At 46.1% G+C, this 23707-nt stretch overlaps 1 protein-coding gene across 1 annotated transcript in view; it reads right to left on the bottom strand.

The window, feature by feature from the left end:
• Nucleotides 1-856: 856 nt before the first annotated feature.
• The window catches only part of CASQ2 (calsequestrin 2), a 71066-nt gene continuing 48215 nt past the window's right edge, over nucleotides 857-23707 (bottom strand). The window contains exons 8-11 of the mRNA XM_019956744.2: nucleotides 19630-19684; nucleotides 5541-5641; nucleotides 3490-3564; nucleotides 857-2268 (exon numbers count right to left, since the gene is read on the bottom strand). Of these exons, the coding sequence (XP_019812303.2) occupies nucleotides 2065-2268; nucleotides 3490-3564; nucleotides 5541-5641; nucleotides 19630-19684 (435 nt within the window). The 3' untranslated portion in view covers nucleotides 857-2064. The remainder of the gene's footprint in view (nucleotides 2269-3489; nucleotides 3565-5540; nucleotides 5642-19629; nucleotides 19685-23707) is intronic.

Below are 23707 nucleotides of genomic sequence, written 5' to 3'. Positions count from 1 at the left end.
TCCTGGGGTGGGAAATAAACCACTCTGATGACAGAACACATTTCTTGGCTATTTGAAAGATTAGCTTCAAAGATCACTGTATAAATTCACCTCTCCCAGAGCTTATTTGAGTCTCTGTGGATAGCTACATAGCCCAGCTTGAGAAGGGTCTGCCTTGCTTTGTGAGGCAGAGAGAAAAATAAGGAGGCCTTGGAAGCACTGTGATCCAACAGTGCTGATAATCATTCACCCATCAGTTCAATAAATGAGTGTCTGCGTTGTGCTGAGCAAAGTGCTAAGCGTTGGGGATACAATGGTGAATAAATCTCTTGTCTTCAAGGAGCCTACGTAGGATTTAATGAAAGAACAGACATGCAAATACATGTTACACTTTAAATGATAAGTGCCAGGATGTGGGATAGGCACAACATGCCATGGGTGCAGAGGGGAAGGGCTCCCCTTCAGACCACCCAGGCAACTGGACAGATGCTGATATTAATCATTTGAACTGGGATTCATGAAGGGGAGGACAGGTTTAAGGGAGAGGGTAATGAGTTTGGCCTTGTGATGTTGTCTGAAGCACTTGTTCCAAACCAAGATGTCCAGCAGCAGCTGAATGAGTGAGTCTGAAACCAAGGAGAGAGGTCAAGGTTAGAGACCCAGACTTGGAAGTTATTAGCTGATGGGCATGGATGATAAGCTGCCTTGGAAGAATGTTAGAGCCGAGAGATACCGTGGAAGACTGACATTCAAAGGGTAGGCAAAGGAAGAGAGAGGAGAAAGGAAAACTAAGAAGGAATAGAGAGGAAGAACAGGAGCCCAGAAAGGAAAGAATGAGCAGAAAAACAAAAAAATCAAGAGAGGATTTTCAAGATAGTCTCAGTACTTTCAAAATAAAACTTTAATGAAGTTAGTTAGCTGCTATTCCATAAAAGGATCATCCTATTTTCAAAGAATTTGCAGTGTCTTACCCATGTGTTAAAAGACTGAGAAAATAAATTAGAACATTAGAATGCACACCCAATGCTAAAACTACAGAACACAATATAACTTCTAGATAGTTTGAAAGGCACGTGGGGATTTTTTCAGTGCCCCAGAGCATCGTTATGAATCCTAATGACTGTTGTCCTGTTCACCTGTGGGAGCACTGATCAATGGAGAGGGAATCGCCCTCTGGAAAAATCAACTTGGACTCTGAATGGGAAGGCTGAATAGCAGCGACAAGACGGAAGGATATCAGGATCCCAGCTCAAGCTAGGACACCAGCTGACCCAATCAGAGACCTAAAGACATCAGAAAGAATTAAAAACATTTAATCCTTCTAGCTCCCCCAACCCCTGTGTGTATATGTAAGAAGGTCATCTACAGGGAAGTTCAGAGAACAAATCAACCTCCCATCCCAATAGCCTAATATACTAGAAATGATGGTGACAATCAGTAAGCATGTTTTTCAGAACCTCTCAATAGCCATCCAAAGCCTTGGATCTGAGTTCATAATGGTTGGACCTACACCTAAAATAATAAGTTTAATAGAACCAAGAGAAGCTGATTTACAAAATTTATTTCCAAGACTGAGCCTTCCCTAAAAGGGATCTTCTCGGCTTGAGGAGGGATCCTAACTAATATTCTAAGCACAGGGGCTAAATGGATTGTGTGTCTTCCCTGGGCTCTGTTGTAAGGTCACGCTGTGCTTGTGACTTAGCAAGCTGTCCATTCTGCTACTATCATATCAAACGAGTAAACTTGAATCGAGGTGTTAGGGGATTGCTCTCTCTAGACAACCAGATTCGGGCACTGCCATGGCCACTGATGATCTGACAACGAACGAAAGCTTTTTCATAACAATCAAGACAGCCAACATGGGAATAATTCCCCACTGTCCTTGCTAAGCGAGCAGGACTGCTGGATTTAGAAAGGCATTTGCCAAGTTGCACATCTGATGAGAAAGAAGCGGGGAAAGAGATGTCAGTAAAGGGAAAGGAACTGGCTGGACGCGGGCCGGGGCTGCGTGCTCCGCCTTGTGCTGTCTGCATGGTAGTGGGTGGCTATGGTTCCGTCTTTGTGAAACTCATCTGGAGTTGGAGGCTATTCATCGTCATCATCACTGTCATCATTGTCCTCTTCATCAGAGTTATCATCGTCGTCATCGTCGTCTTCATCCTCCTCATCATCGTTGTCATCATCCTCAGTGTTTATCTTCCCAGAAAGCACATCCTCAATCCAGTCTTCCAGCTCCTCAGCTGTGGGCAGGTCATCATCATCGGGAATATCCATCCACACACTGTCAGCCTGCATCCAGAGACAGAAGGAGTGTGCGAGTGAGCGCACTAAGGGTCAGCCATGCCAGGGGGTTCCAAGTGACTGTGCTCAGTGAACCCCAGGTCACTTACACTTATCAGGAATGTGTGCACATGGGATCTTCCCAACCCGGGGATCGAACCCATGTCCTGCACAGGCAAGCGATTCTTTACCACTACGCCACCTGGAAAGCCCGTTAAACAGAAATGCTTAGTAGCAAACGGTACGTGTAGTGTTTGCTGTTTGTAGTCCTGTTTGTGCAATATAAAAGGAAATCTATATTCCATTGCATTATATATTATATATATATATTCCACTGTTTTTTTAAATTTTTTAAATATTGTTTTATTTTATTTATTGGACACACAGCATGTGGGATCTTAGTTCCCCAACCAGGGATCGAACCCATGCTCCCCCCATTGGGAGCTAAGAGTCTTAACTACTGGACCACCAGGGAATCCCTCCACTGTTTGTTTATATAGCCAGTTAGCAATGTTCTTCTTTTTTTATTTTTTAGCAATGTCCTATCACTCTCTTGGTAGATGTTCAGTTACCTGGGAAATTCTACATTTATTATTTTGTAAACTAATTTTTAAATTACTGGGCTTCCCTGATAACTCAGTTGGTAAAGAATCTGCCTGCAATGCAGGAGACCCCAGTTCGATTGCTGGGTCAGGAAGATCCCCTGGAGAAGGGAAAGGCTACCCACTCCAGTATTCTTGGGCTTCCCTTGTGGCTCAGCTGGTAAAGAATCTGCCCACAATGTAGGAGACCTGGATTCAATCCCTGGGTTGGAAAGATCCCCTGGGGAAGGGAAAGGCTACACACTCCAGTATTCTGGCCTAGAGAATTCCATGGACTATATATGGTCCATGGGGTCACAAAGAGTCAAACATGACTGAGTGACTTTCACTTTTTCACTTTTTAAAATCACTAATAATGATTAAAATTCTGCTTACATTAAAACAGTTTAAAAAGAGAATGGTACGATATAAGGTGAAAAGCAAAAGTATTTTTGGTTGCCCTGACCCCACCCGTGACTCAGACTAGGATCGGTCCATGTTGGCAAGTCTCCTGAGCTTTAGCAAGGCCAAGGGTCCTGCTTATTTCATGAGGGGCTGGACTCCTATACAGGATCTCAGAGTCTGGGCAGTGTGGCAGAAACAGGGCAGGTGGAAGTTATCTGAGCAAGCTTTCATGAGGTATACTCACATCTGTCACATTCACCACCCCAATCTGTGGCTTGAAGAGGTCAATCTTGAAAGTCTTTTCCCAATAGGCAACCAGCTGTAGCAACAAAAAAGAAAATTAGACAGCAGGCATCATCCCCTGTTCAAGCCACTTTTTGTGGCTGGACCCATCTGCCATCCCATCACAGTAATGAGGCCATCATTGGTTAAAGGTCTCCAAAACAGCTGTGGGCATGGAGGAAATTGAAGACTTGGCATTCAGCACTTTAAATAAGCATGGAAAAAAGATGTCATAACACAAACTATGAAAGCATATAATATAAAAGCTTCTAAAGCTGGAGGGAAGAATATTACAGAGCTTGTCCAGAGTTGTTCCCCAAATTCCCTGTGGCTCTTTTATAATTTATGTATTGTGAAGGAGCCATTCCCCTCCATAATATCTCACTTAAAAACCCCTTACCTTGAGCCCCTTTGCTCCTGAGATGTCTGGGAAAGCAGTGGTGTGCTGTAAGTGGGCATGCAAGAAATAAGAAGCCTTCTACATTCAGACAGACTTGGGTTCATGTGGACTAATATCTGACTGGGGCAGGACTCAACGAGTAAGGGGCCATGAAGTAAGAAAATGGAGAGATTCAGTGGTAGAAAGTCTCCCAAACAAATGTATGGTCTGATGGGGACTAGAGGATAGTCAAGAACTTGGAAATCAGAAGTCTGAAGATTTCTCATTTGCAAGAGCAAGGCAAACACAGAGCAGGTCAGGAGAAAAGCAACCATCTGTGAGCTTGCAAAACAAAACAGTTCAGGTAAATGAGAACTACAGCCAGGTAACAGCTAAACAAACAAAACTATAATATATAGCATCTTATAAGGCCATGACTTTGTTAGGGTTGCCCAGAATTATGACACTGACCTTAGGTGACATGGAATTCTCTGCCTTTGATTCACTCATCCTCTATGTAGGATTGGGTTCCAGGACCCCTGAGATCACTGACACCCCTCATTTTTGTATATTTAATCATAGTTTGATCAATTGTGACCCATGCAACAAATGATAATTCCTGGAAGAAGACAGAGATCATTTATATTCTTTTTTTTTTTCCTATCTTTTGTCTCACCAAAAAGCATGTGGGATCTTTGGTCCCCTGCCAGGGATAGAACTGTGTCCCCTGCAGTGGAAGTGTGGCATCTTAACCACTGGACCACCAGGGGAGTCCCTATCATTTATATCCTAATGATAGCTAGTACTGAGTATCGGCATTTAGCTCAACCTAAAGTCTATTGACTAATAGACCAAACTTTGGCATCACATAGACCTAGATTAGAAGATCATATATACCACTTACAGCTTAAACCTCTCCAGTTGTCATCCTGTAAGATAGGTATTACAATGGTCTGTACTTCGTAGGGTTGTTGAGAGGGTTAGATGAGATGATGCTTATAAAGCATTTACCATAGTTCTGGGCATATAATAGAGTATATTAGCTACATTCTTTACCACTGGGCTCACATATTGCTACAAATTCTGTTTATTCTGTTTAAAATGAAGCATAATCAAGGCTTTGATCATTGACCCAGCAAGAGTTTAAGGGCCTTAAACATTCAACAGGTGCTAGATATTATGCTAGGAGGGCATGATGAACAAGACAGACAGGGTCCCTGCCTTCCCAGAAGTTGTTCTTAACTCCATGCAGAATGTTCATCTCTGAAGGTTTAGAAACTCGGGTTGCCTCAGAGTGATGGTCCCCCTCAGAACATGAAAGAGGTTATAGCAAGGGGTGTTAGGCAGCTCTGGAACTGTTGGCAGAATTTCACCCACACTTGAGTGGGCCCCAGAGGAACTGTGGCCTCCAGGGAGTGAGAACAGTAAGTCTTACCAGGTCAGTGTAGGCACCGGGCCTTAAGTGCAGTGCTGTCCAGGGGCTAAGACCTTCACACTGCGTAGAGGCAGCCACTGGGCTTCTGCAAGGGCCCCTCCTATTTCACCTCCTCCTCTGTGCATCCAGTTCTCATGCTAAACACAAATGTGAGACTGTGATGGTGACCAAGGACGAGGCCCCAGTCTGAGCCACTCACCAGAGGAAAGTCATCGGGGTCAATCCATACGATGCTCAGGTCCGGGTTGTCTGTGTTGTCCCGGGCAACCTGCTTCAGGATCTCCAGGAACTCATAGCCATCTGAAGCAGGATACAAGAAGGTTGAGTAAGCTCTGCGCATACATGGTTTCTAAGAGGGAAAGCAAAGTGCCGCTTTTCCATAGGGTTTCTTAGGTTATTTGGTGCATACCCTCGATTACAGGATTATTCTATAAAATGAGCCAGATGAGAACTCCAGACACACAGCAGCTTATTCAAAGGAAATGATAAACATTTTGAATAAAGAAATTAAAAGTTTCACAGGGAAGTGTCTGGTTGTAACTCAAAGCTAAATTCCATTTGCTAAACCGCCTGTAAAAATTGACCAGCCTAGGAGTCAGAAAGTGCAACCCCAGAACAGAGAAACTCCAGACTGGTTCTCAGTGCTCTGCGCCATCTCTTAAAACGGATAATTTTTTATCCCTCAGAGTTCCAGTTCCCCAGGACATTCACTCTGTTGACCAAGAACTTTTCGCCTGGATCCTTAGTCTTCTACAATCTGGAGTTTCTAAAACTTTCAAACCAAGTGGGCTTCTGATTGATGTGTGCGTGCTAAGTCGCTTCAGAGTGTCCGACTCTGTGTGACCCATTACTGCAGCCTGCCAGGCTCCTCAGTCCATGGGATTCTCCAGGCAAGAATACTGAAGTGAGTTGCTGTGCCCTCTTCCAGGGGATCTTTTCGACCCAGGATCAAACCCGCATCGCTTACGTCTACCTGCATTGGCAGGTAGGTTCTTTTTTTTTTTTTTTTTATTCTTCCAATTTTATTTTATTTTTAAACTTTACATAATTGTATTAGTTTTGCCAAATATCAAAATGAATCCGCCACAGGTATACATGTGTTCCCCATCCCGAACCCTCCTCCCTCCTCCCTCCCCATACCATCCCTCTGGGCCGTCCCAGTGCACCAGCCCCAAGCATCCAGCATCATGCATCGAACCTGGACTGGCAACTCATTTCCTACATGATATTTTACATGTTTCACTGCCATTCTCCCACATCTTCCCACCCTCTCCCTCTCCCACAGAGTCCATAAGACTGTTCTATACATCAGTGTCTCTTTTGCTGTCTCGTACACCGGGTTATTGTTACCATCTTTCTAAATTCCATATATATGCGTTAGTATACTGTATTTATGTTTTTCCTTCTGGCTTACTTCACTTCAGAATATTGGAAATAAAAGCAAAAATAAACAAATGGGACCTAATTAACCTTAAAAGCTTCGGCAGGTAGGTTCTTTATGACAGTTGATTTCAAAGCTCTGAGTTAGTGAATGGGGTTCCCTTCCTCCCTATCACTATTTCCCTGAGAGCTCTGCCCTCTTCTCATTCAATTCACAGCACTCATTGCCCACCAGGGGAAGGATGATTCATATGAAAAGCAAATACAAGCCTCATTAAGACAAGCTGATGGCTTCAAGAGCACAGAAAGCCTAAACCTTGAAGAACTAAAAAACAGAAACTTTATGTCATAAACAAAAATTTTGTTTAGTAAGAAAAAAAAGGAATGTTTATTAAGAGAAAGCATAGCCTAAATCTTCAGCATCCCTCTCCCCAGCTCCCAATCAGTAACAAAGAGTTTAGGTTGTAACAAGTCCCTGAGAATAAGCTCTGTGCCAGTGTGTATGTGTTTGTGTGTACAAGTCCAGGTGCTGGAAAAAGCACGCCCATGTGTCCACATATAAAAGCTCCATGATTTCAGGGAATCCCAGAATATAGGGGACTCATGGTTTGTTTTAGAATAAAACTCAGGAAAATGGAAAGACCTCAGAGTCTCTTGGTGAACCCTCTGGTGCAAGAGCCCTAGGACAGAGAAGACTGTAAGGAGGCCTCGCTGAGTTCTCTGGGGGGATACAGATGAGGTTGAGGGGAGATGGATCTGAAGAGGCCCAGCAATTGGGATGAAGGAGACCAGTGATGACTTAGTAGCTCAGACGGTAAAGCATCTGCCTGCAATTCATGAGACCTGGGTTCAATCCTGGGTGGGGAAGATACCCTGGAGATGGCAATCCACTCCAGTATTATTGCCTGGAAAATTCCATGGACAGAGGAGTCTGACAGGCTGTACAGTCCATGGGGTTGCAAAGAGTTGGATATGATTGAGTGACTAACACACACAGATACAAGGAAGACCTGTCCCCATGCTGGGTGGACCACATACTGGAAAAGAAATCTATGGCATTCAATCAATTTGGCTTCCCTGTGGCTCAGACAGTAAAAAATCTGCCTGCAATGCACGAGACAGGGATTCCATCCCTGGGTCAGAAAGACCCCCTGGAGAAGAAAAATGGCTATCCTCTCCAGTATTCTTCCCTGGAGAATTTCAAGGACAGAGGAGCCTGGTGGGCTATAGTCCATGGGGTCGCAAAGAGTTGGACATGACTGAGCGACTAACACCACCAGTCAGTTTGAACCCCTCTCTGCAGCCTCTGTTGAACACACCTCTCCTCTCTCCAGGCACCCTAGCCTTTGTTTGGCTACCTGGGACCTCTTGGGAAAGTGTTTTCCCTGCACTTCCTCTTCCCTAATACACTCTAGGTAAAATGCACACTATTTTTAGCAGCTCTGTTTTGAGTGAGTGTAGTCTTTTAAAGTGTGGTTGCTGCTGCGGCTGCTGCTAAGCTGCTTCAGTCGTGTCCGACTCTGTGGGACCCCATAGACGGCAGCCCACCAGGCTCCGCCGTCCCTGGGATTCTCCAGGCAAGAACACTGGAGTGGGTTGCCATTTCCTTCTCCAATGCATGAAAGTGAAAAGTGAAAGTGAAGTCGCTCAGTCGTGTTGGACTCTTGGCGACCCCATGGACTGCGGCCCACCAGGCTCCTCTGTCCATGGGATTTTCCAGGCAAGAGTACTGGAGTGGGGTGCCATCACCTTCTCCTTAAGTGTGGCTAAATCATACTAAAGATTCAGAGTGGACCCCTCAGCCCTTGTTACCTGGAAGGCAGAGCTACCTCTAGCAGAGAAGAGGGTCTTTATGGCCTGCAGCCCTATCCTGCAGAGATCTGGGTGGTCTGGGTGATTTTTCCATCTATCCTCTGAATTGTATGACAAATTAGACTGTATGACAGAGATGGATGGGGTTTTGTGCTTTAGAGTTTAACATCTATCACTGTAGGGGTGGGAGTGGAGGTGGGACTATTCCTCCTGCTGCCTGCAGGTGTGGCTGAGAAGGTCCCTCCAGAGTGCCATTGGCTGCTGCTACCTGGACACTATGAATCTGCCTTCTCTGGGCGTGTCGATGTGTCACAGGACAGGGACTATGGTGCCACCTGGGTTATCTCTGAGTTTATGTATCATCAAATACACAGACTGCACTGGGGGGTTTTTCCTCAAGAGCTTCAGTCACCACTTTCAGCAGCCGAAAAGAGATGGATGGCTACAAATAAGGTGTGGCTGCCAGTACTCTGGAAAGCAAGAATCACATGTGACAAATCAGAAATTCACAAAGAAGATGAAATTCAACAACACAGTCCGGAATTCATGTAGAAGGTAAAGCTGAAGTGCAAAAGACTGACTGACATAAGGGAAGGCAGAAACAGGTCTAGGTACAAGTGTAGAGGAAGAAGATCTGAACGGAAGCCGAACACACAAGATGGCACTGCTCGTTTCTGATGGAAAACCCACATATCACGATTTATAAATAGGAATGTACATACAGGGACATTTCTGTTTCAGAGCAGGTTTGGAGATAAAAAGAGAAAGATTGAAGGAACAAAAATTGGGTCCTGCAAGAAAAATCAAATGATCTGGAGTTTTTACGTAAACAAGATAAGTCAAAATTGCGGTTTAATGCTTGTTTTTAAAAATACAGAAAGGTTTTTTTGTGAGGAGAATATTCTTTGTGCCTATGGAGGAGCGAGGACAGCTCAAAAAACATGCCTCAAATAAATTAACAAATGAGTTGCCATTAACGTTGGGAAGTTTCATCCAGAGTCAAGGGCAGTTTTTGACATTCTGGATGATGTATTCTGTAATGGGCTACTCCCTCTGCATCCCTGAATATTTCCAAGAACAGAACCTGTTCTTCAGGGAGGCAGCCCAGCTTGATTCTTAAACATGTGGACCCTTGGGCCAAATGGTCCAAATCCTGGGTCTGCTGTTTGGAGTGTGACTTAGGGCAAGTCATTTAATGTCTTGGTTTCTTGTCAGTAAAAGGGGGATGATAACAATAGTACCGATTTTGTAGACTGATTATTAGTTACATGAGTTAGTGTCTATAGCACTTAGATGATGCCTGACACAAAGTAAGGCTTAGTTATGATTCTTCTGAAATTCTCTGACATTCTTCTGCCTGAATACGAGGAACCTGGCCGTTCATCTGTTTATCCAGTGCTTATGTCTTAAGTGCAATGATCTGGGCACAAGGGTGGGCTAGATACAGTTTTGGACCCATGTGGCAGAGAAGACATTTTCCTGTGCAGTTACCCCAGGAGGTGGTATATCATAGAGTGATTCCTTCTGGTCCCTGTTGCTGATTGAAGGCTGCAGGGGTGGCTACAGCAGCTGCTATGACTATGAGAACCTTGCCTCAGTGCAGGATTAAAGCAAGGTGTACTTACTTTGTTTTAAAGTCATTAGGTTAATTTTTATATTCCTGATCCAAGGCTCGGAAGCCCTATTTACCTCCATTAATCCCCAGCCTGAAATCCTTGTTGGAATGAATTCTCATTCATCTGTGAAAGCAGAATTAAGACAGCCCCACTGCCCTCATATGTATTTAGTCACTAAAATTTTAACTTACAAGTTCAGTTTCTTCTTAGGGACCACTTCTGTTTTGTTTTAAAACAGGTGTCCTGGAAAAGGGACACATCCACTGTGGATCCCTCTTTTTGACCAAGAAGGCAGGTGTTGGGAGCCATATTTCACTTTCATAATTCAATGTTAAGCACAAGACTAGTTCACAGTTGCAACTGTATGAATGAATGAATGAATGAGTTTGAAATTAATGAACATTTTCTTATCAATGATATACCCAGCTTAGAGGGCTTTTAAGACTGTGACCATGTATTTCTCAAAAAGAATAGCCTGTAATTCTTTTTTAAAAGGTAGATTAAGAAAAAAGAGGAAATATTATTGAGATTTATAGACTAGCAGTTATTTCACCATTGAAAGTAGAGAGCTATTCTCTGTGGTCATTAGTTAGAGAAGCCACTATTCTCAAAGCCAGAAGGGATTCCCAAATATCCCACATATCCAGGCAGGTGTATAGATAGCCCCACCCAGAACATTGGTCTGTCTTCTCTCTTGAATGTTTCCAGCACTGAGACCCTCTGGCCTCCCTAAAGGTCTAGTACAGAATCAGTAACCCAGACAGCCAAGAGTTGTTTTCTTTCATCAAACTGAAATTTCCTTTTTTCTCAAGAAGTCTTCTTCCTTTAAGCACACAGGGTATTGTTCTTTATATGCAGGAAGCCTGCGATCATGTTGCCCAACCTTGATTTTACCAGTATTTCTCAAGCATTTACTGGCTACTGGCTGTTAAGTACTTTTGCATTTAATCTTTGTATCTAGTCCTGATGAAGGGTAGGAAGATGTTATTATCTCCATTTTAAAGAGGATGAAATTCAGATGCAGGGAGAGTGCCTGATTTGCCCAGCATCTCACACCAGCAAGTGGCAGAGCCAGGATTCTAACTCAGGTCTTTGGTCTACACCTCAGGTTCTGTTTCCATAGTCCATAGTGTGTGGTCTCCACACACTGACCCAAACTGCTGCATCTTCTTGCTCAAGTCTGTGCTTGAGATTCGAGCACCAGGAGTGAAAGCATCCACATGAGGGAAGCGAGGGCATGGGCAGTGGGAGACACGTGGGTGGACCTGGGGGCTGGTGGGCTGGCCTTTGCCTCCCCCTTCCCCAGTAGTCACGGGCCCCTTCCCCTCTTTCTAGTCTGCAGCTGAGCCACAGCCTGTTCAGTTGGCTGTCAGTGATTTCCCTGAGTGTGCCTGGAATCTCAGAGCTGGATCCAAATAAAGAAGAGGGGCCAATGGTAAAGAATGCAAGTAATGGAGATGCAGACACAGAGATCAGACTATGGACACAGGCGAGGGGGAGGACGGAGAGGGTGAGATGAATGGAGAGAGTAGTATGGAAGCATAAACACTACCATATTTAATATATATATGTGGGTATGTTAATTGCTCAGTCAGGTCCGACTCTTTGCAACCCCATGGACTGTGGCCCACCACGTACCTCTGTCCATGGGATTCTCCAGGCAAGAATACTGGAGTGGGTTGCCATTCCCTTCTCCAGGGGATCTTTCCGACCCAGGGAATGAACCCAGTCTCCTGAATTGCAGGCAGATTCTTTACCATCTGAGCTACCAAAGAAGCCCACGTAAAATAGGTAGCCAATGGACATTTGCTGTTTGATTCAGGGAACTCAAACTGGGCTCTGTAACAGATAACATATGTACATACGTGTGGGCTAAGTCGCTTCAGTTGTGTGCAACTCTTTGCAACCCCATGGACTGTAGCCTGCCAGGCTCCTCTGTCCATGGGATTTTCCAGGCAAGAATACTGGAGTGGATTGCCATTTCCTTCTCCAGGGGATCTTCCCAACCCAGGATCAAACCCTCATCTCTCACGCCTTCTGCATTGGCAGGTGGGTTCTTTACCACTAGCGCCATCTGGGAAACCCCGGACATATGTACAACTATGGCTAATTCATGTTGATGTATGGCAGAAACCAAACCAATATTGTAAAGCAATTATCCTTCAATTAAAAATAAATGAATTAAAAAAAAAAAACAATAAACCAGATGCAGGTTTGATCCCTGGATCAGGAAGATCCCCTGGAGGAGGAAATGGCAACCCGCTCCAATATTCTTGCCTGGGAAACTCCATGGACAGAGGAGCCTGCTGGGCTACAGTCCATGGTGTCACAAAGAGTAGGACATGACTGAGCACACATACATGCACGCCCGATGCAGTGAGAGCTCTGATTCCTTCCCTGCCAGACGAGACTGGACCCTGAGATCCCACGACCCAGAGCCTAGGGCTCAGGCTGAGCCAGGTTTCCCACGGTGAGCAGGAGGCCTCTGGGAATCACATCTTTATGGGAGGAGACGATGATCATTATGCTTTCCTCCTTCCCAGGCAGGGAGGGCCTGGTGGGAATGAGGCTGCACAAGCCCTGGGGGACCAGTTCCAGGCCAGTTCCAGCCGTGCCAGAAGCCAGGGCCTGTCTGGCAGACACATGTGTGTCTCAGACCCAGCAAGGGCCCCACAGTAACAGGTCCAGGCCCTCTGCACGCTGCCCACCAGGCCCTCACACTGTCCTCCTGACCCATCCTCAGGGGCTGGCGGCGCTCATCCCATAAATACGCTGGAGACACCCCCGCCCCCACACTGCTACCCCAGGTGCAGTTATGGGACTCGGAGTCTCGCTCCTGGAGACAGGCCTAGGCTTGGGGAACCGGGCTGGATGGCGAAGTCCTGTGACTATTGCTTCTGAGGGAGGTGACACAAATAAGCAGGCATCACGTGGCTTGCAGGTTGTGTCTGGACTTAGAAGACCCTGCACAGGTCACTTAACCTCTCTGGGGCTTCTATCTCAACTGACAATGGAGAAAAGAGCTTCCCTGTGACCTTGGGGGCTTGTTGATAAAAATGATACTATTGTTATCATGCCAGGCACTTGCAGAAGAGACTGCAAAGGTTTTCCCTGTCTTCTTTCTTTCCCACTCCATCAGCATTTAATTCATGTCAAGTGTTCTTCACTATGTTCATCCTTCGTTAGTAGGAGGGCTCCTGGTGTCACTGGGCGGGTATATCCTGTGTGCCCACGTGTATCAGATCCAGGGCCAGATGCCGGGACACAGAGGTGTGGAGGGCAGTCACCTGAGAGGTCTCCTCTCAGAGGACCACTCAGTGCGTAAGCAGCAGCGTGGCGTCTGAACCTGGGCCCTTTGGGAGCCATGGGAGACAAAGTTGAGAGCATGTCCCTGACAAGGTGAGTCACTCAGTCACCTGTTAGATGGGGACCATGGTATGGGCCCCACGGTCCTGAGCTGGCCCCTGAGACATTAGCACACCCTATCAGTCCTTACCATGGCGCTCCTCCTCTCTGTCTCCTAGCTCTTGTGTGTGTGCATATGTGCTAAGTCGCTTCAGTCGTGTCCGCCTCTTTGCAACTGTGGTCTGTCAGGCTCCTCTATCCATGGGATTTCCCAGTCGAGAATACTAGAGTGGGTTGCCATGCCCTTCTCCAGAGGATCTTCCTGACCCAGGGATCGAACCCTCGTCTCTTATGTCTCCTGCATTGGCAGGTGGGTTCTTTACTACCAGCGCCATCTGGGAAACCCGAGCTCTTGGGGTCCGGAACTGGTGGGCAAGGCAAAGGGTACAGGAGCAGAGGTGGCGGTTACAGTCCAGGGCTTGGGGCTGGACTGCCTGGGTTGGAATCCCAGTTCTAGCACTGATTAGTCATATGACCGAGGGATGCTGCTTAATGTCTCCATACCTTTGTTCCCTAACTGCATATCAGGGAAGATGATAATGACAGTACCTATTGCTTACAAGGGCTTCCCTGGTGGCTCAGTGGTAAAGAATCTGCTTGCAATGCAGGAGACACGAGTTCAATCCCTGGGTTGGGAAGATCCCCTGGAGAAGGAAATGGCAACCCACTCCAGTAGTCTTGCCAGGGAAATTCCTTGGACAGAGGAGCCTGATGAGCTACAGTCCATGGAGTCGCAAAGAGCCAGATACACGATTTAGCGACTGAACGATGATGACTACCTATAAGCACAGGGCTGCTGTGAAGATGAAATATGCAGATATTTCAGTGCTTGGAACTATATTTAGCAAGAACTGCATTTTAAATTTGATCAAATTTAAATTTGGAAGCTCAATTAAGCAGTCAGTCTTCCTATTTGAGGCAACTAGTGTCAAAAACATTTTACAAGAACCTGAGGCTGTTGAAACTCAGTTGGAACAAGGGCTTGGACCCTTGCACTAGGGGCCCCTCACTGGTTGTATTCCATAGGCTCAGACAGCAGCCTCAGTGCATCTCAGTGCATCTCCAGCTTGTTAGTGCTGATGTCCCCGGTGCCCATATCCATCCAGCATGAGCTCACGTAGAAATGCCACTTTGTGACCCTTTCATCCAGTGCTCTAAAGATGTCAGCCTGATGCAGACACCTCTGGGGGCGGCAGGGGGGATGGATCATTTTCACACCTGTCAAACAGTAGATCTGGCTGCATTCTGAGCGCAAGAGCTGAGAGGAGGCTGTGGAAGAGGAAGCCGGGCAGCACCACAGGGCACTGGGCAAGACCAGAGAGCTGTAAAGGTCATTTCCAGCCAGGCCTGCCTGCAGTCACAACCGGGGGGAGAGCTCACCGCAGAAGAGATCCAGCAGTTGTGCTCAGGGCCAGAGAGCAGGCAGGGTCTGCAATCCCTGAACACAAGTCCTCAACTGGGACTGTCAGAACCGCTGGGAGGGTCCTTGAGAGACAGGTCACTCGGAGAGACCTTTATTACTGCTGCTGCTGAATAATCGTAGATTCCAAATCTGGGAGCATCAGTGGGGAGGTAGTTTTCTTCATTGATTGGGCTGTCAAGCTTCCAGGTGGCTCCTTTCTCCTCACTCCCTCTTCTTTTTCTTGCTCTCTTGGCTCCCACCTCCCCCATCCCTTGCTCAGAGCCCGCAGCTGGCTGGGGCGACCCCAGGGAGGTAGTGTGGTTGGGTGGACAGTGCCCAAAGGAGCCATCCAGAAATCTAAACTCCTGTGCCTGCTATGCCTCTGACGTGCCATCTTGAGTGCTTCACTGAACTTCTTTGGGTCTTTTCAAATGTTGGAGGTGCAGAGGGTGGTAAAGGACAGCGGAGAGGAAGGAGGGCAGGCTAAACAGTCACTCAGACTCTGCAGGGTAGTAATTCTGAAAGATGGGTAGACATGAAGTAGGGCTTTGTGTTTCAGGGTGGGGGCTATGCACCCAGTCAGCGCTCAGTTTAATTCCAGATCCACTGCTCCCCAGCAAGTCAGCTGCTCTGGGCCTCCTCGACTTCATCAGTTGTAAAAATAAAAGTAGTACCTCCCACATGGGGTTACTTCATCTAAGAATACAATAAGTCACCATCATTCTCATCTTTATCAGAATCACGATGTAGTCAGAGGTCAAGACAGCTTGCCAGAATTTGAATCTTGGCTTGAATACAGCAAGTGATTTGGGCAAGTCATTTAACCCTTAAGAATCACTTTTCTCATCTGATGTTGGGGGGATCATCATCTTGCATATATCACATGGTGGCTTTAAGGACCAAATAGGACCACCTCCATAAAGCCCAGAGCACACTTCCTCCAGACTCTTAGCTCTTTAAGAGACCTGTACTATTTTCTTTGGTGACTGGGTAGGGGTTTGGTTGGTGCAATGGGCCCCGCGGAGTTTGTTAGCAAGAGCAGCTATATCAGGAAGTACTGTCTGGGTAGGAATGAAATTCCTAGTCCTGCAGCCAGGCCCCTCTGCCCTGGTTACACATCAGTGACCTGCAGTAATGACTGACTAGTTGCAGAGTCAGGAACTTTCACGGAAAAGTCTTTCTCTTTCCCAGCCCTGAGCGGGCCAGTCCCCCACCCCCTCCCTGAGGAAAGATGCTGTGAGCCCATCCTCCCTCCCCAACCTCCACCCCCAGTGCATTTCTTCCAGCTTCCCAGTAACAAGCCCCAGCATGGGCTCCTGTGGGGCAAGACAAGGCTTCAGGCCCAGGGATATTTGCGCAGGGAGGAGGTGGAAGTAGTTTCAGGAGCTTGATTCATTACAGCAGCAATCTCGGTCAAACAGGTTCCTGCAGCTTCTCCGAGGCCTCTTTGTTCCATTGTTCCAGAGAGCCAGACAGGCCTCCCCACAATCCTGGGAGGGGGCAGGGGGTGGGGAAGGAAGCCCCCTGGAGTCTCGCCAGCAGGCTGCTGCTGATGGCCATTTCGTCTCTGTTCACACAACACCAGGGATCCCATTCGGTTTGATTATAGCTTGTAAACCTTGGGCAACTGGCTTCTTTGCTATTTTCTTCTCCAGGGGCTGGGGGTAGCCAGAATTGTGGAAAAAAGCTGGAAACGTACTGATATTTTTTTTGGACACAGATTAGGTTTTCTTGAAGAGTTTTCCCAAATCTGCAAGTCAATGATGGGAAAACTGGGACACGAGTGAACATTCCAAAAAATTAATGAAAAAAATGGGAAGGAAGCTTTCAGATAATTTGGAGCATAAATTTGTTTTTCATACAGAGGAATATTATTTGACCCTAAAAAGGAATGAATTATTGATGCATACCACATACAGATGAATATGGAAAACATTATGGTAAGTGAAAGATGCTAGGTACAAAAGGCTACATATTACATGACTTCATTTACATGAACTATCCAGAACAGTCAAATCCCTAGAGACAGAAAGTACATTGAGTTGTTGCCAGCGGGTGGAGGAAAAGGGAATAGGAGTGGCTGCTAATTGAGATGAGGTTTTTTTGAGATGATGAAAGTGTTCTGGAATTAGATAGTGGTGATGTTTGCACAACTTTGTGAATATAGTAAAACTGCTGAATTGCACACTTAGGAAAGGTGAACCTTAGGGACTTCCATGGTGGCCCAGTGGCTAAGGCTCAGTGCTCCCAGTGCACAGGCGGGTTCGATCCCTGGTCAGGGAACTAGATCCCACATGCTGCCACTAAGAGTTCGCAGGTCACAACTAAGACCCAGGGTAGCCAAATACATAAATATTTAAAGAACAGTGTATCTTATGGTATGTGAGTTATACCTCAATTTTAAAAATTGCATGATAAAACCATCTGGGTTTCAGTTTGTAAGAAACTGTGGAGGCTGACAGTGTTTTACCAAAGAAACAAAATGCTGTTCAGATAGTGACGAGCTGGGCTCGGTCTCAGCCAGTCATCAGCATATCTAATCATCTGCTCACAGGTATTTATTAAGCACCTACTCTGTGTCAAGGCACAGACAAGAACCAGGTATATATTGATGAATGGGACAACCGTCCCCTCTTTGTGGCCTCCTACTAGCTCATTGTGCCCTCTTCAGCAGTTTGTTGAACTTCTCTGACCCGCTACTTCCTTATCTGTCTTTATGAATGAATATATGAGAGGCTGAGGCAAATGCCATACAAATGTATCTTACCCGGAACAGTGGTTCCCAAACCCCACAGGGCATCAGCACTTGGCTCAGAGCTTGTTTCAGTCAGTCCCAGGTGGCTCGGTGGCACTGTTGGGTTGGGAAACCCTGCCCAGGCACCTCATTGCCTGGCTGCTTAGCCATCCTAAAGGAAGTTCCCTGCCTTCTCTGGTTGCGTTTTGGATTGCCCCAAGTCTTCCAAAACACACTTCACAATCACCGCTTACCCTTCCCTTTGGGAAACTTTATTTACAGAGCACTGCTGTAGGAATCCAGAATTTTACCACCTGCAAAATTAATTTTTCCTGCCCTTCACTCTCCACTGGTGTTAAAAAGAGTGAAACCAGGAAAAACTTGACCAGCTTAACACCCATTTATAGGGTCATTTTGTACTTTAGAAATAAGCTGCTTGTTTTGCCCAGTTCTCATTATTTGGTGGAATATTTTCTATGAAATTTCCCAAGCATAGACAATATTTTGCAGACCAAAGGATACACAGTTGTTATTTTAAGGTAGGATTGTAATTCATATAGGCTAGATCACAACATTGGTAAATGAAGTTTAAATGTGAACAGAAATTTACCTCCCTCCTCCTATACACAGGGGCTTCCCTGGTAGCTCAGCTTCAATGCACGAGACCCTGGTTCCATTCCTGGGCTGGGAAGATCCCCTAGAGAAGGGATAGACTACCCACTCCAGTATTCTTGGGCTTCCCTGGTGGCTCAGACAGTAAAGAATCTGCCCACAATGTGGGAGACCAGGGTTAGATCTCTGGGTTGGGAAGATCCCCTGAAGGAGGGCATGGCAAACCACTCCAGTATTCTTGCCTGGAGAATCCCCATGGACAGAGAAGCCTGGTGGGCTACAGTCTTTGGGGTCGCAGAGTTGGACACGACTGAGCGACTAAGCATAGCACCCACATACACATCCTTAAAGCCAGGATGTTTTAACACCCTCCTCCTTAGTCCTCAGTGCTTCTTAATAGGCAGCTAGGCAGAATGAGGTTCATACTCACTTGTGCTGTGCTTAGTCACTCAGTAGTGTCCACTTCTTTGCGACCCCACGGACTGTAGCCTGCCAAGGCTCCTCTGTACATGAGATTGTCCAGGCAAGAATACTGGAGTAGGTTGTCATTTCCTTCTCCAGGGTCATACTCTCTTGCTGCTGCTGCTGCTAAGTCGCTTCAATCATGTCCAACTCTGTACGACCCCATAGATGGCAGCCCACCAGGCTCCCCCGTGCCTGGGATTCTCCAGGCAAGAACACTGGAGTGGGTTGACATTTCCTTCTCCAATGCATAAAAGTGAAAAGTGAAAGTGAAGTCGCTCAGTTGTGTCCGACTCTTGGCGACCGCATGGACTGCAGCCCACCAGGCTCCTCCGTCCATGGGATTTTCCAGGCAAGAGTACTGGAGTGGAGTGCCATTGCCTTCTCCGGCATACTCTCTTGCTGCTGCTGCTAAGTTGCTTCAGTCGTGTCCGACTCTGTGCGACCCCAGAGACGGCAGCCCACCAGGTTCCCCCGTCCCCAGGATTCTCCAGGCAAGAACACTGGAGTGGGTTGCCATTTCCTTCTCCAATGCATGAAAGTGAAAAGTGAAAGTGAAGTTGCTCAGTCGTGTCCGACTCTTAGCGACCCCATGGACTGTAGCCCACCAGGCTCCTCCATCCATGGGATTTTCCAGGCAAGAGTACTGGAGTGAGGTGCCATTGCCTTCTCCCGCATACTCTCTTAGCTGTGTGCATATTTGAATGTGGAATCATCCCTAACAGGCTACCACCAGGGGGCGTTCGTTACCTTGCGGTTTGCGGAAGACCGGAAATGACGGAAGAAAGGGTGAGGGCTGACAAAGGAGAGAGGTCAGTTTTGGCTTAAGGTGTGTAAGAGTGGGGATGGGGTGTAGGGTTCCTACCTGGGTCACTCCTCTCCGCAAAGGCCACAATATGGATTCCGTTCAAGTCATCTTCCTGTGGGAGAGAAGAATCAAAGTTACTCTCTTGGGTGGAAAGATACCAGGGAGTGAGTCCTGGACAGACTCAGAGGCTGGAATGAATATGGGAGGCGGTGGAGCGGGGTGGACGCAGGGGCATACATTCAGGAAGGGAATACTGATGAGCCGCGGGGAAGACTGTGGAGTTTAATCAATGGGTTTGCAAGACAGGAAAACACCAACCACACACAGACATTAGCATGAAAAGGGCCTCACTCCCGTGGGCTGGAGGATCCAGGAGAGCAGCAGTAAAAGGCAAAATGAGGAAGAATGTGAGTTTGGTTCATCAGGAGCTCCGAGAGCCACAAAGCATTCTGGACACACCTCCGCGAGTGCATGTGTCAGTCTGTGTTTCAGGAATTCACCGCCAGCAAATATAATCAGCGATATAGCAGATTATAGAAACTTCCGAATGCTGCTAACAGATCCTGAAAATGTCCTCAAACAGGTAGCAGACAAGACTCTATGAGATAAGTAAGGATGTGGGTCTGTTTTGTTCACACAAGAATCTACACCTGTGTAGTGCTTTTGTTAAAGACATCTCTTATTGAAGAAGCAGAACCTGTGTGGTCAGTAAGGGGCGCTTTGCTGTGAGTGATCTCCCAAGTTGTTTCCTTGGGGTCCTTTCTGCTTGCCAAAGCAGGATAGATCCTGAGAGTGGGCAGCTGCAGGAAAACTCTGGAATTTAGGCTTAGGGAAAGTTGAGGGTGTGACAGTAAAAGTGTGTGTGGAGGTTGGAATGGGGTAGAGAATCTAGACAGAGTATTTCAAATCCATGGGCAACCAAGTGCATCTCGTGTTTCTCTGTCTGAGCAGAAAGGACCATATATGCACCCTGTGTCTCTGCACTGATTATTCCTGCAGAAGGAGCAGCAGGAGCTTGGAGGGGCCCCTCTTATGAGAAATGTGAGCCTCAGGAGACCTGGCGAGGAAGCCGTGTGAGAATGGGGCACCAGGGACAAATCTAAGTGAATATGATTATCACTGACACCGGCCGAGGGATTCACTGTGCCCTGAATGTCATATTGGAATCATCCTAGGGAAAAAAAAAAAAAAAACTCTAGGCATCTCAAACCTCTCATGATCTCTGTTTCCATTTCAGTTGATTTTAATGCTGGTGCAATCCTATCTAAATGCTAATTTTTTTTCCTTTGAGTTTGGAATGGACAAAAACCTCCAAATGGTCTAAGAGAGATTACATGGAAAATATTATTATTAAAAACAAGAGAGTGGGCACTGCCATGGTCAGACTCTGGGGAATTGAATTTTACAGATATGTGTGTGCACGCATACGTGAGTACAGGTTTATTACACAAATCTGACGGCAACCAGAAGGGGAGTCTGAGCTTTCCCTGTTTTACATTTGCTATTATCGCCAGACAGAATATCCTGATCAGTTCTCATTAGGCTACCCTGTGACTCTGTCTCCTGTCATCAGTTGGAAGTAAGCAGTGTTAACTCTAGGAAGAAGGCTGCATTTCTGTGTACCCTTCTACAGTGCATTTAGAAATTAGTTTTAGAATTAAGAATCCATGTTAATTTGCTAATATGGCTGTCACTCCCAGGCCTGCAATGGCCCCTGGATGAAGAACCATAACCCAGAGAAAGAGCCTTTTTCTTTATGGATCTCAAAGATTCAGCACACAAACCTGTATTGAATACCTGCAAAGAGGCAGTTGCTTTTCAGTGCCAGGTATTTTCCGTAATCTCACAGAGCAAGAATCCATGGTCAGGCCGGTAAATCAGGGCTACTCAGTGTAAATCCAATGTGCAAGGTGAGGGAAGAGCCAAGCTGACCATGCACTGGCCTGAGAACACCCCAGGGGCTTTCTCTGAACCCCACAGGCTTTGCTGTGCAGATCACGCAGTTAGTCATCACATTGCCTTGAAAATAACCTTTTTAATTGCACAAATCTCTCTCAACTGGATGGCAGGCTCTCTGAAGGAAGGGATTATGGCTTAAAATAATAATGATGGTGAAAATGGCAACAATGATATTTGCCACTTGCCACACAATGTATTGGTACTTTGTAAATACATTATTTCTGAATCTCAAAGTCTGATTCCTATTTAATGCTTCAAGAATTGAGTGACTTACCTAAAGCCATGGAGATGGTACATGACAACTGGGATTCAAGCCAGCTCTGTCTGACCCCAAAGTCCATTCCTTTTCTTTCTCAATGACGGGGTCGCAAATAGGCCACTGTGACATAAAACTGTTTTGGCTGAAGGCATCTGAATTCCTGAAATCCTTTATCTGCCTAAAAGCAGAGCCTCCCCAAGAACTCAGTTGTCATCACTCAGACAGACATTATCACAAAATTATCGTATCTGCCATCTATTCTCCTAAGGGCCCATTTATCATTCAAAAAAAGTCATTTTGTTCTCCCAGAAGTGCTCCTCTGCCCCCCACCCCACCCCCATTCCCCATTAAGATGGTGTATAAGCCCCTCCTTGCGTCACGTTTCTCCCATGCATGAATAGCTAATTAAATTTGTGGTTTTTACCTCTTGCCAATCTTTTATCAGTTTCATTTGCAGGGCCTAAGAAATAGACCTAAGAGGGTAGAGGAAAATTTTTCCTGACATGACCGACAAGAGAGAGAATGGGCTCTGCTAATCTATCGTCTCTCCACAGGCTTTGCAGAAGATGTTGCAAATGCTGGTCTTTCTTAAGTTGAAAGAGGCCAAGGAGGGGCTTTTAGGCCAAGTGTCTGAGCACCAGATCCCCCAAAGCAGTGGAAATTTGGGAGTTACTGTGATGACTACCTTAGTGTAGAGTTGCTAGCACTTTGTATGTCCCTCTGTCATAGCAGCAAACGTACGGGACTGGTGTTCTCTTATTACTGGGGCTGTTTCGTCTACTCAACCCTGAATTCCTAAGGACAGGACAGCAATGCTTATTTTTATAACGTGATTAGCACAATGTAATAGGTTCTTCTTAATGTCTGTTGAATTTTTTTTTATAAAAAGAGTATAGTGATAAAAATCTTACATACCTCTTGAAGAAAATTAGCAAATATTAGAGATACCAAGGAGAAATGGAACATCAGTTACCCATCAATCAGATATTACCATTGTTCATATTTAACTCTGTTTCCTTCTAGTCTCTGTTGAACGTTTGCTCTCATGTTGAATGAAGAGATGCAGAGAGAAGAAAAATAGTTAAAACTGTGATTCCCTAACTAAGGGGCAATCAGTGATGTACGGGTTCCCTGGAGGAGATCCCTGACCCCCTCTGGGAACGACTTTCCTGTTGCAACCAAGGGAAGATTCTTTCAGAAAGAACTGCTGAGTCCCAATTTCTGTAGGCTTTTGCCGAGGACTGTGGCTGACAACTGGCTAGGATGGAGGGCCGGTGGGGAGGCAGAGTCTCAAAGCAGAGGGACAAGTCAGCACTGAGTCTGGACACTCGCTGAATATTCTAAGTAAATAAATAGCTATCTGATTTACACACAGCAAATATTCCCAGTATTTTGGGAATAATAAGTTATATTTTCTGTGATTTACTGCTGTAAAAACCTGTACAGTTGGGGAGAGAAGCCAGTCAATGGTTGCTTTAGCCCTACCTGGTTTTTCTATTTTATTTAAATATCTTGCAATGTCTAAGCAAGTGGGTGTTGAAGATTAAGATTTTGAAGTTCACGAATTGGTCACTTTCCCCAGCCTGTGCAGTGTAAGTTGCTGTGGCCAAAGAGCCCCTGAAAGTGGGTACATGTGGATGGGATAGGGACCGAGTGGCTTCCCCAAGATCCTTCTGACAGTTTGATTTCTGTTCCTCTTTCAGGATGCGAAGATAACCCTGGGTGGCCTGTCCTGCCCTGTCTCCCTAGTTGGAGACTTGGATGAGGGGTTGGCTAGGGCTTCTGGGGATGTCATATGGATATTCCACGATGGGCTGTTGGAAAGGACTAAATAAACCCTTCTGGTTGCCCTTTTCTCTGCCTGGTTGAATTCAATACACAGCCCCTTTCCAATTAGAAAGCAATTGAATATATACT

The sequence above is a fragment of the Bos indicus genome, chromosome 3, assembly GCF_029378745.1.
Source record: "Bos indicus isolate NIAB-ARS_2022 breed Sahiwal x Tharparkar chromosome 3, NIAB-ARS_B.indTharparkar_mat_pri_1.0, whole genome shotgun sequence".
NCBI lineage: Eukaryota > Metazoa > Chordata > Mammalia > Artiodactyla > Bovidae > Bos > Bos indicus.
The sequence above is the reverse complement of the archived record's forward strand: the minus strand, read 5'-3'. Positions and strand labels throughout refer to the sequence as shown.